Source organism: Cololabis saira, chromosome 19 (genome assembly GCF_033807715.1).
Source record: "Cololabis saira isolate AMF1-May2022 chromosome 19, fColSai1.1, whole genome shotgun sequence".
Taxonomy (NCBI): Eukaryota; Metazoa; Chordata; class Actinopteri; order Beloniformes; family Belonidae; genus Cololabis; species Cololabis saira.
In genome coordinates this window covers 31,492,158-31,505,666 of record NC_084605.1, presented here as the reverse complement: position 1 = coordinate 31,505,666, position 13,509 = coordinate 31,492,158, and the positions used below count along the sequence as shown (strand labels likewise).

Below are 13,509 nucleotides of genomic sequence, written 5' to 3'. Positions count from 1 at the left end.
TGTTGTCTCTTGATGGGTTCTAGTAAATTGTTCCAGCTCATCCACAGTGTGTGATCTTCCAAGTGTGGACACAGATCTTGAGATCTTTGCACAAATTCTAGATAGGATTGAAACCTGGGCTCTGAAGGACCAAAATTTCTTGCCATCACTGCTCAGAAAAGCAAAATAATGTGATTTTTTCACTATCCGATCCATCTAAACAAGGATCCCGTGTCTGAAACATCAAAAGCGTGTCACTGTTTTGGCTTAAAGGCCTCACTCATGTTTTGCCAAACATTGGCAGCATCCATGCGTAACATCAGCGCAAACGATAGACTTTTCAAAATGTTTCTGGGCAAACTTCAGCCTGCAGTTCTTCTTGGACCTTGACAAAGTGCCTTTACAGCAGTCTTCCACGAAACATCAAGTCCAAAAGAAGCCGGTTCAACAACGATAATCTGTGCAGACATCAGCTGATCATTTTCACTTCAAACTTTTGCAAATCTTTGAACCGTGTCCAGGTGGGTTTTTTTTCTTACCGAATGTGTCTCCTTGTATTTTGCAGTGATATAAAATGCAGCTGTTCTGGACACGATGAAATGCTTGGAGATGGCTGCATAGCCCTCCCCCTTCAAACGAGCATCAGCTTTCTTCTATTTGAGCTTCAGTGGGATTTCTATCCTTTTTGGCATATTCTTAACAATAATTCAAGAGGACTGTCTCTCAGTCGACTACTGAAGTGAAGGCCCTGCTCATGGACGCCTTTAAACAAGGCTCAAAAGCTCATTCATCATGATTTGAAAGCACAAAGCAGCGCAAATGAGTTTTTCATGTAAAAATATCACTTTCAATTGCATCTTAAGGAATATTCGATTACTTTTAGGATGCGTCAACTAGCTTTCGCAGTCTCTTGTCCCTAGTATCAGCAAAAATGACCAATGCAAAAAATAAATGTGGACTTCTCCAGTCTCTTGCAACTGTAGAAACCCACCGCACGAACACAGATTTCATAATAAAGGCAACTTGCAAACAGAAAAAGTAAAGTAAGAGACTAAAATTTAGATTAAGCGATTAAAAAACATAACGCGCTAAATATGCATGTAATTAATTAATCGCAATTCACGCACCAGTTTGACACCGATACCTTTAGGATCATGCTTCTATCACGTTTCTGCTGATCAGCTCTCTCCTCCTCATCTCGGTCCATGCTGCTGAATAACACAGAGCACTTATGTCTGCACACTTTATATTTTATGCACTTTTGACGGTGCTCTTATGGGACTGCTATATATCCACAAGTGCTACCTGAAGCAGAGTCCAAGATTGTTAACGCTGGTTAAGACTGAACAGTCTGACATCACAGTGACTTTAACGTTTACAAGAGCTGCGGTCAAAGGCTGGAAAGTTCAGGTATAATAACAAAAGCTGTCTGGGAATTAAACATCCTGACTTGTCAAAGTAACATACTTTTTTCTAAATTGTATGAACTGAACTGTTTATTTCAATCCATATTTTCACATGGAAAAGAGGTGTTCTGGCCTTGGACATGAAGCTCACAGATGGAAAATTGGTCCCACTCCAGCTCTGGATAAAGCTCATGTGGGTAATTAGCGTTGGACACAGCGCCCCGACATGAAGTCCAATCATTTCATTAAAACTGAAGAAAGTCAGCTGTCATTAAGGAAGCCTGTTTATAGAGAGCAGCGTCTTTGGCAAACACTCAGTCAGGCGATTACATGGCATTGACCTTGCTTTGAAGTGCTTTTGCTTTTGTTTAATCTCATGAAATCTCGGTTTTATTTGTTCATTATTTTAGGAAAACTTTGCAATCGTCAAGCATCAATTTAACTTCAACAATTAACTCAGTTTCCGTGTGTCCTCTAATCATAAAGAACATGAAACCAACAACAGAGGTTCATAGGTGAACAACACTTCCATGAAAATGTTCTACCCTTGTTTCATCCAATATGTGCTCACCGTTAAATTTGTCTGCTGCTTTGATTTAGTTAACTCAAAAAAACAAGAATACCGTATTTTCCGCACTATAAGACCCACCTAAAAGCCTTCAATTTTTTCAAAAGCTGACCATGCGCCTTATAATCCTGTGCGCCTTATATATGGATCGATATTGAGCCGCAACAGGTCTCGCAACCATAGACATATATACGTATTTTGAGCGGCGAAAAACAATAAAAAATATTTATTCTAATATGTCAAGATCACAATAATCTTCAAAATTTAGAACTAAAATATTAAAGAACTAACACAAATAAAATACACTTCAATTAAATACTTAGTTTTTTTTTTTTTTGTAATTTTTTTTTCCAAGCCACTCGGAGCCGCAGTATAAGGATGAAATGCGGCATGCGGCTAGCCGCGGGTTGCCGACCCTTGGTTTAATGGATGCATAACGTAACCCCAGCCTCTACTGTAGCGCCTTATAATGCGGTGCGCCTTATATATGGTAAAAGTTTTAAAATATGTCATTCATTGAAGGTGCGCCTTATAATGCGGTGCGGTAGACTTTTTAATCTTGAATGAAGCCCGTTCTACCTTGGCTGACCCAAGTCATCTGCTTGTAAAATAGTTTTTGCTGCTTCGTCCTGGTGGTCCTACCGAGACCTGCGGGACCAACAGGTTCAGGAGCTTACTTGTATCTGTTGTTGTGGGTCTCCTTAATAGTTCAAAGTGAGTGTGTTTAGTTTTTGTAATAACCTGCTTGTATGTATGATGCATGTTGTTATGATCATACCGTGTTTTATCTTACTCTGGCCCCCCCAGGGGATGAAAAACGTTCATCTTGATCTTGATCTTGAGGCATCCAAAGGATATTATTGTCATTGTACAATCAGATCAGAAAGAGTTATGATGGTATGGGGGAAAAAAAGAAAAAACACTGTGAACTTTATAATTGCTCTAGCGCTGACTCCTTTACTGACCGTTTTATCTGTGCTTGGCGGTATCTGGGTAGGCTTACCAGAGAGTGGAAATGGGGCACCATTATCTCCTCATCAAAGATGAAAAGGACCAGCCATACTGTTATTAACAGAAAGTCTATGACGGCATTGGGGTTTGCATCAGTGCCCTGAGCAAAGGTCCAGTTCTGTGATGGCAGCAGTAATGCAAAAGACTTTAGAGAAACAGGCGCTGCTGTCAGATCTTTTCTACGGACGTCCATGAATTTTCCAAAAAGTCAATGCAACCTGTTCTTATTTATCCTTTTGACTCGCTTGTCAAGGATGAAAATGTCCAGAGGGTCCAAAAATGGCAAAACAGAGAATGAGAGTTCTGTTTTTCAGCAAAAACGCCAACAACTCATTTTTCTGGATAAAATCATGAATGTGCACAACAAAAGCTTTGTCACTTAGGAAAAGCTATCGTGGCTTAAGCCCAAATTTGCCCTGGGACACAGTTACCCCCAAAGCATTGCAGTGAATATTTTATTCAGAGAGGCCTACAGAGGTTCAATAAATGCTGCAAAGAGCCCTTGTGTGCCCCCAACTTTGCCCAGATTTGTTACTCAATTCCTCGACTGAGCTTGAACTTTTCTATACATGTGTTTTTACTAGGGATGGGCGGTATGGACTAAAAAATGTATCACGATAATTTCTGGCATTTATCCCGATAATGATAAAAATGACGATAAAAAAAATACCAATTCAGCTCCACCTCTTTAACTATAAATCTATCACCACATTCAGTCTTTGGAGCCCCCAAAACACTGCTCTAAAAGAATAGTAAATGCTACTAAACTACACCAATTAAATTGAATTGATAAAAAACAATTAAATTAGTTACACCTGTACTGCAAAACTGGAATGACTCAGATCCACCATGTTTGTTACACAAAAACCTCATCAACGGGAATTTATCCTTCTTTCTTTCTTTCTTTCTTTCTTTCTTTCTTTCTTTCTTTCTTTCTTTCTTTCTTTTTATCATTTTTACCGCGACATGACAAATTCTTACCCTGGGGAATTTTTTGGACGGTATATCGTGAACAGTAAAATATCACCCATCCCTAGTTTTTACTGCACTGGACACACAGAAGCTATATGGAAAAATGAGGACTGCATACAAAACAATATAAAAGATTAGGAAAAGTTGTGTAGATATATTAGTAAACCCTGAAGTATGTCTTTTTTCAGGATTCCCATCCATACTGTACATTTAACATCCAGAACAACCTTCTGGCACGCCCAGGTGGGCGACAGGCCAAACCTACGTATACTAGGTTAATTAGAAAGCCAGGAGGAGCGCACAGAGGACTGAAATGGGACTCTTGTGACTGTAAATGAGACTAGCAGCTGTGGGCTTCAGGCGCGAGGTGTCCCTGGTTTGTGTACAGCATCGCATCAACATGGACAAAAACCCGGCTCGTGGTGAAACAACACAGCTATTGTGCGGCGGGGCCCTCAACAGTCAGTCACCTTGGCTCGGTGCAGACAGGATGTTCAGTAATCAATCCCTCAGGGAGAGTTTCTCCAGGTGGTACTACACATTCTGCAGCCACGGAGCAGGGATTCAGAGGGATTTGAGCAGGCAGAGCTCTTTCAGACACAGCAAGCCTTCGGCTTACGAGTGCAGCTAAAGGGTTTTGACCTTGGTTTGTTTAAACTGCACTTTTCTCTCTCACACGGTTGCACTTTTTCAAATTTTATCCAGCATGAAGTTATGCGTACCAAAATAAATTTGAGGAATTTAACTTAATTCCATTCACTACATAGTTCAGCTGATTTCAACTGCACGGACTTCTTCAGATTTTTTTGCTTTAGCTAGTGATGTGAAATGCTCTTAAGTAATAAGAGAGCATTAAACACTGAGGCTGACCATTACAGTCTGCTCTCAAAGCCATTTCACAGTATCAGCAAGGCTCACAGAAGTCTGACATTTCGTTTTTGTTCTCTCTCTGTTAAAGACAGTTGGGAGCAGATTGTGAATATAATTTCCTTAAGTAAGTAAACACATCACTCTGCTGTGAGTAAGCAGAGCTTGGCGGTGCGTCTGGCTCTGTCCTCCAAGACTGGCCTGCACAGCTCCCAGTCAACTTTCTAATTGGTCTAGTGCTGCTAATCAGACCGCCACGCGGGATCCAAATGGTAACTGTTACAGAGTGAAACCACCTCCCTGTGAAAATCTGACTTGGGGGGATTTAGACTCGGTAAGTAGATTAAGGTGGTAGGAGCTGGTAGAACCCGTAATGAATGAGCTGAGAGTTTTCTTTTTTTCTTTCTTTTTGTAATTAATCAAGAAAGAATGAGAGAAAGGAGAAAAAAAAATTGGCAAGACCTGATGTCAAGCATGACAAGCATGAAACTATTCAAACAAAAGAAATCAACATCACATCAAGACGCCCACTCCTTCTCAGTTCATATTTAAATGTCAAATATTTCTATTTCTATCACATTTAAAAAGCTTTGTCAATTTAAAGTACTCTAAATTACAGGCAACCCACAAATTATAAGTCGAGCAGCAAAAGTCTTTTTAATCTTCCTATGTGTGGAATGTACAAGTGTTGCAGAAATGTCTTGTGCTTTCATTTCTCTTAAATATTGTCTCAGGTGTTCCTTACTGGATGAGTTGTGTCATGAAACACACTTGGTGAGGTCATGGTTTTCCTTTTTTCTCTTTAGAAACTGAATTGGTGCTGTGGAATGTCTTTTTTCCCTGCCAAGCCGTCGTACTGTAGACTGCGAGTCATGTTACCCCCCATTACTCATGCCTGCAAGTCATACCGTCTGTCATCTCCCAACTCATTTTGCACTTAAGAAGTCCCATATCATAACACTCCCTCCTCCGTGTTTTCAATAAAAATGCTGCATTTACTATGGAAACCAGAGGAATTTGTCTCAACCAAAAAAATGTTTTTCAGTGTTTCATCTGAACAAACTATGCGCTTGTAATATTCGTCAGGCTTTGTTTCTATTAACATACTAAATTTAAAAAGGTAATTTTGTTCCAAAGAATGAGTAATTCTTCCTCTCTTAGACAAAATCCACAGCTGTTTGTTGCTCAGTATCCCTCACAGCGGGGATTTGTTGCAAGTACAGCATATTAGGAGAATTAACACTGCAGCTGTAATTAGACCTACTATTGTTTTCATTTCATGACCAATCTGTCATGAGTCATTTTCCATCATTAATTATTATAGTTATATTATAATTGGATCGGTAAGGGCAGTTCTGAGACAGTTCTGGACTAAAGGTATCTTTTATAATCATATTCATACAATGAATTGTATTTATCAAAAGAGGGGAACGTACTCTATTGTATATTGTCTTGTGTTTTCTAAGTATTTCCTATTGGTTTATTATATTTCTAAGTCTGTAGCTATCCAACTTTTATTTTGCTATTCTATGGTCGTATACTTTCACATGTCTGACTGATTCTGATTCAAAGAACAATGTGACCTCCAAAAACTGGGATCCGCACCTTTTTTTTTCTGCTATCAATATAATAGAAAACCAAGTAGTCCGGAAAGTAATTAAGAATGACTTTCATCGTGAGCTGCTGCCCGAGTTACATGCTGAGATTACATAGAGAACCTGATCAGACACTCATCTGAAAACAGACTTACTATGTTCATGAGGGTGAGAACGTAATTCTGCACATGCTCCTTGCCGTGGAAGCGGACCACCGAGTCATCCACAGCCAGCAGCACCTCAATGTTGTAGTCATCTTTCTTGGCGTGTCTCCTCTTGCGCTCAGAGTCCGAAAGTTTATGTTCAACAAGATCCAGAGCTGCAGGGAGGTCTGCGATGCCGAAGTCTGCCACTGCAAGACACCAACAGGATTTAAACAAGTCAACAATTCGATCAAATGAATCTGTTGGGTGTAAATATGTACATATCCTCTTTTATTTCCACTTCTATGAAGTAATTTATGAACATGTCAAACTTGAAATAAAACATCACGAGTTGCTAGATCTTTAGTCAAAATATTAAACCCCGCTGCCCATCTATGCCATAAAGTACAGGTTTAGTGGTTTAGTAGTTTTGTTCACAGCATGAAGCTGTGTTTCAAGCACCAATTGAAAGGCATGCAATATCTGATTTTGGATTTTAAGGATTAACACACAACACAACACACACAATAAGCTAACGAAGATGTTAATGTAGGGCTGGGCGATATGGACCAAAAGTCACATCTCGATATTTTCTAGCTGAATGGCGATACTCGATATATATCGATATTTTTTCCGTGTCATAATTGGGGTTTCCCCCAAAGCATTATAGCATAGCATCTCTGTTAGCTTCATTTTTTCTGAGGCAAACCCTTAAAAAAAACAGTCAGTTTTAATACAAAGCCTCGTGCCAAATGTCACACAGGTACCTTTATTAACAGAGATCTGCACAATATCAAAATGTATAAAACAAATTAAATAAAAATAAACTGCCTGCATATATAGAATAAAAATGCTTCTTGAATAAAATAAAACAAATATCCCTTTCCTGAATAACAATTAAATTAAAATACCCTGTGCAATTAATACAATGTAGACAGTAACAGGCAGACTTTTCCACTGAGGTTGACAGTTGTGCAAATAACTAAACATTTGTGCAAATCTCAAATAAAACATTCAAGTCAATTTGGCACAAAATAAGCTATATCAAAATCATAAAAAAAAGAAAGAAAAGAAAGAAAAATGTAATAATCGATATAAACAATATTGTCTCGTACCATATCGCATTTGAAAATATATCGATATATATTAAAATCTCGATATATCGCCCAGCCCTATGTTAATCTTCATGTTTTCCTCTGCGTTGTCTCTGAGTGCGCTGGACTACAACGTTACCAGCTGGTGAGGACTCACCGACAGGTTTAGAGCCGCGTTACGTAACTTTTGAGAGTACCAGCTGCCTGAAATTCCCCAAGGCTTGACAGTCTGCCGTGAGAACTTGAACTCCAAATACTTTCCTTATTAGTGCAACACGCTGGGCTTTAATGACGGCTCCTCACATGTGTGTACAATTCCTAACCATAAAAAAACTTGACCATATTCTTAAATCAGACTAGACCTAATTAATAGTCTTTTCTCATCCGAAGCCAAAGAGCACAGGTAATACTGAATAGCTGATTATCAGCAGGTCACCGTGTTGTAACCATGCCTTGTTTTTTCAAACTGTTATATTGCTTTGGTCATACTTGTAGCTGTTATTTCTATTTGGAACACAGACAACTAAACACTCCTATTCGTACTATGATTGGCAACCAGATGTTAACGTATTGGTTGAGTAAATCCAATGTCAAAGGGAGTAAGATGCAATGACCCACGCAGCATAATAAATGTATAATTGAAATTCTGTCATTTCAGACGAGTCCTGGAGAGGAAACTCAGTTGAAAGCCCTTAGATAAAGCTTGTCACAGCAAAGCTGGATGATAATAGACATTGAGTAGTCATTTATGACTTCAGGCAGGATCCATCTGGCAGCACACAAAGAAATAAATCAAAATGAGATGCTTCAACTATCTTATTCCAAGCAGCACTTCATTTGAAAATAACAAACAAGTCACAATTACTTTGCCACATTTCACTGAAATCTTGACATATTTAACATAACTCCACATCACCCAAACCTGCCAAGTACAAACACACAAAACATTTATGCATACAGTATATGGCCTCTAGCATTCAAGAGAATTAATAACACAGTATATTTTCAAGTTAAAATATTTCAAAGGTTTTGTCAAATGAAATGATTGTGAAGAGATTGGACACTGATCATTAAATATACTGTAATAATAGCTCAAGTAATTGTTGATATCTGATTTCCAGAATGCAAAAGTACCTGATATTTGCTGTGTTGACATTGGATGAGTGCAAAGCTCCTTGTGTTCATGTTTTACTCACAGATGTCTGAATGAATATACAAAACAATGTGAAAGAGGAGATATAACTGCTTTTTACATTCCCCCTCTTTGCTCAACATATGTTGGACTTTTAGTGACCCCCATTTCATCATATTGGGTGATTGTTAGCTAATAAGAATTTGAGCCATAAAGAAAAATGTAGAAAGGTAAAAAGGAAATGCATTAACAACTCTCCCATCTGTTTCGTTGTGGTGGACAAACAAGATGCAGCTTCCAGTGCTCCAAAATGAAGTTAATGCAGAAGTGACTTTATCCTGCAGTCTGTTTGGTGCGATTCCAAAAAGAAGTGTGACTGTATAGAAGCTTTACAAGAAAAACATTAATCAGTGATTAAGACTTTATGGTCTTAATCACTGATTTCATTATCTGATAACATGTGACATTAATAGTCTGTTACATCTTCGCGCTAGGGTTTTGGGTGAGACTTCCTTGTTATCGACGCGTCAGTCCCCTTTTGTCTGGTCTAAGTTAGATTCTGTTGGCGCAAAACACACAATTTCCGAGGAGAATCATGGTCATTCTAAATATGTGAAACTAAAACCATTGAATAATGTCAAGGACGCTATAAATCCAACACTGGAGCCAGACGAAAGAGGCCTGGAGATGATGGAACCACAGGGATCTCTGGTGAGCCATTCAGGCACAGCAGACACCGGTGGAGTCAAGCTATTTCTTTACAGTAAGGTGGCAATAATTGAGTGAAATAGATAGCTTGAAAGTTAATGGACAATGACCCCATTATTTTTCCTTCAGAATATAAATGTGTATGTATAAAGAATTTCAATCAATAAATTAAATCATACAGATATAGATATAATACAGCTGCTCAGGTTTATTAGAGAGCCTGAAAAGATGGACAAAGTTATGCTTTTCATGACAATGAAAACATAAACTAAACATGAAAATGAATGATTAAATTATAATTGATTCAATGGGTATATGAGCTGCACGGTTGGACAGCAAAATGAAAAGACCAATCATGTCTACAGCCACAGATACCGCCAAGTATCTCACCATTTGTTCATGGCTTTATTGCAGAAAAAAAAACGAAAAGAAATTGGATTCTTTCAATAAAGTTGGGCTGTTTGACAGCAAAGGAAAAGTGACTTCCTCTCTACTTGATCCCCCTGCACTCCTCGGTCCCCTGCAGTGCGAGTGGAGCGCAGCATTCCTCACTTTAGCAGCTGCTGAAGTGAGCACTGCTTCTGCTGCTATGCCTGATAAAATACATGCAGCACATTCAAAGAAGCTTTGAAGCTGTGGAGATGGAGGAACCATCCAAAAGCTGCATGATAAAGTGTCTGTGTAAGTTTAACAGGGACGTTTTAGCTCCAACTGCTTACTGTATATAGTATATTTTGGACTGTGTGTGACTACTGTACATAACTGTTTAGAAAGTATCTTGGAGAGTGAGAAGTAAGCTATAAAACCAAAATAGAAACCTCCAAGGTGCTAAAATGCTTCAAGGATTTCAGGGAAGCACTTTTAGGAGATAATTCTCAGTAGGTTTATCACGTGAACAAAACCTCTAGATTTAGAAATTGTAACTTAACCGGATGGAAGTTTAGATGTCCATCCATCCATTCATCCATCCATCCATCCATCCATCCATTTTCCACCACTTAAGTTTAGATGTAATAGGATTTAATTTTATAATTTGTTCTTTTTTTTTTATTGTCACAAATATTGTCATTTATTTTTGAATGTATTAATCTATCACATAATTCCACATCACCCAAACCACCTAATATATTTGAATTATTAAATGCAGAACAAGAACAAGAAAATGATAGGCAAATGAAAGAAAACTGATATGGCATTAAGGTCCTGTTTAGATTTGGCATCTGTCCTAATGAATTCAATTACAAGAAGACAGCTCTAACCACGTATGTCCACACCTGGCATATGTGCAAATAAAAAATACATGATTTCCTCCTGGAAAGATGCATCTTTTCTTTGCTTGTTTTTTTTTTTTTTGTCTTTTGCTTTTTTTAACCTCCAAGAGGTAGTAATGCAACAAACCCTGCTTAGTTTCCAGGAAAAACAAGAAGAAAAACCCTTCCTGTGTGTCAGATTTCTTTCAAGGTCTATTTATCTACCACAGTAATGGCAATGACAAAAAAAAACATCCAAAAAAACTAGACTATTTGAAACGGAAATGCAGTAGGTCAGACATGAGGAGAAGACGAGCTAAGCTAGGCTAACCACAGCACAGTTGTGAGATTTTGTTGGTTTTTATGGCTTCTGTTATTTGGTTTGCACTTCAGTGACTCCATCACTGCACAAATGACTATTCGATCATTAAGATGACATCAAGTATTCTCTTGTAAATAAATGACTTGAATCCAACAATTTATGGATTTTCTCCTTTTGTCTTAGTGTCAACTTTATATTGAAGCAATATAACACTGTCTGGAAATGTTGTGGCATCACACTATTATGAGACAAAGCAAGTAATAGAATTTAGTAGATGCATCGAAAAACAATAGTTCTCTAAATAAAGTTGGACAACAACTATTTGCAATTCATCATTGATGGTGAACTGTTCTGTGCTGTTCTCTTTGTTATGCTGCTGTGTTGATCTGAGGTCCCTGAAGACATCACCTCTCTCACTCCTGCTGCACAATGATGTGTTCTGTTCTTTCATTCAGCTGCAGTGAACCGGCAGAGCCCTCACTCATAGGCCATCCCTCTACCCGTCAAACACTGACGACACTGAAAACACACACTGCTTTTTGTTTCTCCCGACGTCAGGCTCCTTCTCCTCTCCTACCTTCATTGTGGAAGTCGTCCCTTCGCTGCTCCGTCTCCTGCTTGAGGGCTGATCTGCGGTAAACCACGTGGACTCGCCCCTTCGCTTCCACATTCTGTTGGCCCTTCTCAAGGGGTTCAATGAAATACTCCCCATTATTAGTCCGGATCAGGCCTGCCTGGAAAATGAAAGCTTTAAATTAGTCCACCTCTTCTCCTTTAAAGGAAGGACATCCCACTTGAGCCCGTAATTATAGTGTTCCCGATCAATTGGGATGTTCATGGGAAAAATATGTGGAACGATGCAGGTAGAGGAAATTTGTGGCTATTTAAGCGTTTCACCAAGATTCACTGGAAAAACACAATGATATCACCTTGAAACTGATCATGGCAACATCTCAAGATGTCTGTTTCTTTACTTCCTAGTAAAGTCACAGTTTTAACCACTTAAAAGTAAGCTTTTCACTCAGATACAAGCTTCGAAAGTCTTCAAGGCTCAAAGAGTGGTCAGCCTCCGTTATTTTGTAAAGTGCTCATTTTGTCTGCATGGGCTTGAGGTTCAGAAAGTCCTGACACGTCCCAGGGCCTCGTTAACGGCTCACAGACAGCGGCTGCGATCAAGCTGCTTTCCGTCAAAAGGAAAGTATACACCAGAGGAAAATGATGACACCTGTAAGTTTCATTTCGTTCAACAAGCACTGAATAATACAGATCGGTGAAAAATGGAAATGTCTGTCTGTTCATGGCAAGATTGTGCCTGGCTGATTGATGAGTAACGCTGCAAATCACAGATATGAAAGGAAAATGCTGCTGTCTGATACACTTGGGAAGGGAACATGCAATGCCATTGATTTCCAAACTAAAAAGGAATCTGGAAGTCTGGAAATATTTGTAGTTCAAGTGTGCAGTATCTCAGTACTCGTGGGGACTACAGCATCCATCTGAAAGATGACTTGGGGATACTACTGTACATACAGTAGTACGCTCTGAAAAGATCGACACAAATGCACTAAGCAATACAAATATATTTTGTTTAGATGGCAGACATGCTTTGATATTTGTTTAATATTAAAATGTGACAGAGGAACAACAGAAGAGGTGGTTCAAGCCTCTTCGTTGGATTCATAATGTTACGGAGGTCACATCTAAAAAATTTGAACCCAAGCATGTATTCAGTACAGCATAAATATTGCACATTGGATCAAGTCTCTAATGTACTGTTATTGAAATGATGAAGTTACCCTTGACACATTTGTCTTTGCATCCTGACTTCCTTCATCAGAACAGTGGTCAGATAGTTAGATATGAAACTTAGTGGATAATGCATTGTTGTAATGCATTTTTGGCTAAAAGGTCATTTTTAACACACATACTGGTTGACAAAAGAAAGTTATTTAACCATAATACCAAACTTTTCAAGACCTGTTCAGTGCATCATCTATCAGTGGATGGAAATGAGTGTAAACTTTCGTTATGGAGCAAAATTATGCAGATCAAATCAGTTTCTAATGAATGGCCATTAAAGACAGTCCAAAGGGCAAGTGGCCACATCATAATAAATTGCTATTTTAAGATTCTGACAAGACTCAAAAATGTCATTCCACTTCAGGTGTTAGTGTGGTTCAAGCCCCTACAGATGAACGAAAGTAACAAACGGTTCCATGCCAGGTTGTCAGAAGTCTGTTTAAGCCACTTGCTAATATCACACAATGTTATTGTTATGAATACATGAATACATTTTTATGAATACATAAAAAATGTCCAGCTCTGTGGAAGCTCGTACAGCCAAAAGGGACACACATATATTCACATTTAGTTTCTTTTATGCATTTTTTCAAAGCTCTAATTCCCTTGGTTTGTCCTTGGGGACCATCTGTTAAGTGGAATTACACTTCTAAGACTTATCA

The 13,509-nt window shown here is 38.6% G+C and overlaps 1 protein-coding gene across 2 annotated transcripts in view; it reads right to left on the bottom strand.

Annotated features, from left to right (window-relative positions):
* Nucleotides 1–13,509, bottom strand: part of LOC133419877 (A disintegrin and metalloproteinase with thrombospondin motifs 14) — a 67,665-nt gene that overhangs the window by 39,508 nt on the left and 14,648 nt on the right. For both annotated transcript variants that reach the window (XM_061709359.1, XM_061709360.1), the window contains exons 3-4: nt 11,625–11,781; nt 6,554–6,750 (exon numbers count right to left, since the gene is read on the bottom strand). In XM_061709359.1, the coding sequence (XP_061565343.1) occupies nt 6,554–6,750; nt 11,625–11,781 (354 nt within the window). The remainder of the gene's footprint in view (nt 1–6,553; nt 6,751–11,624; nt 11,782–13,509) is intronic.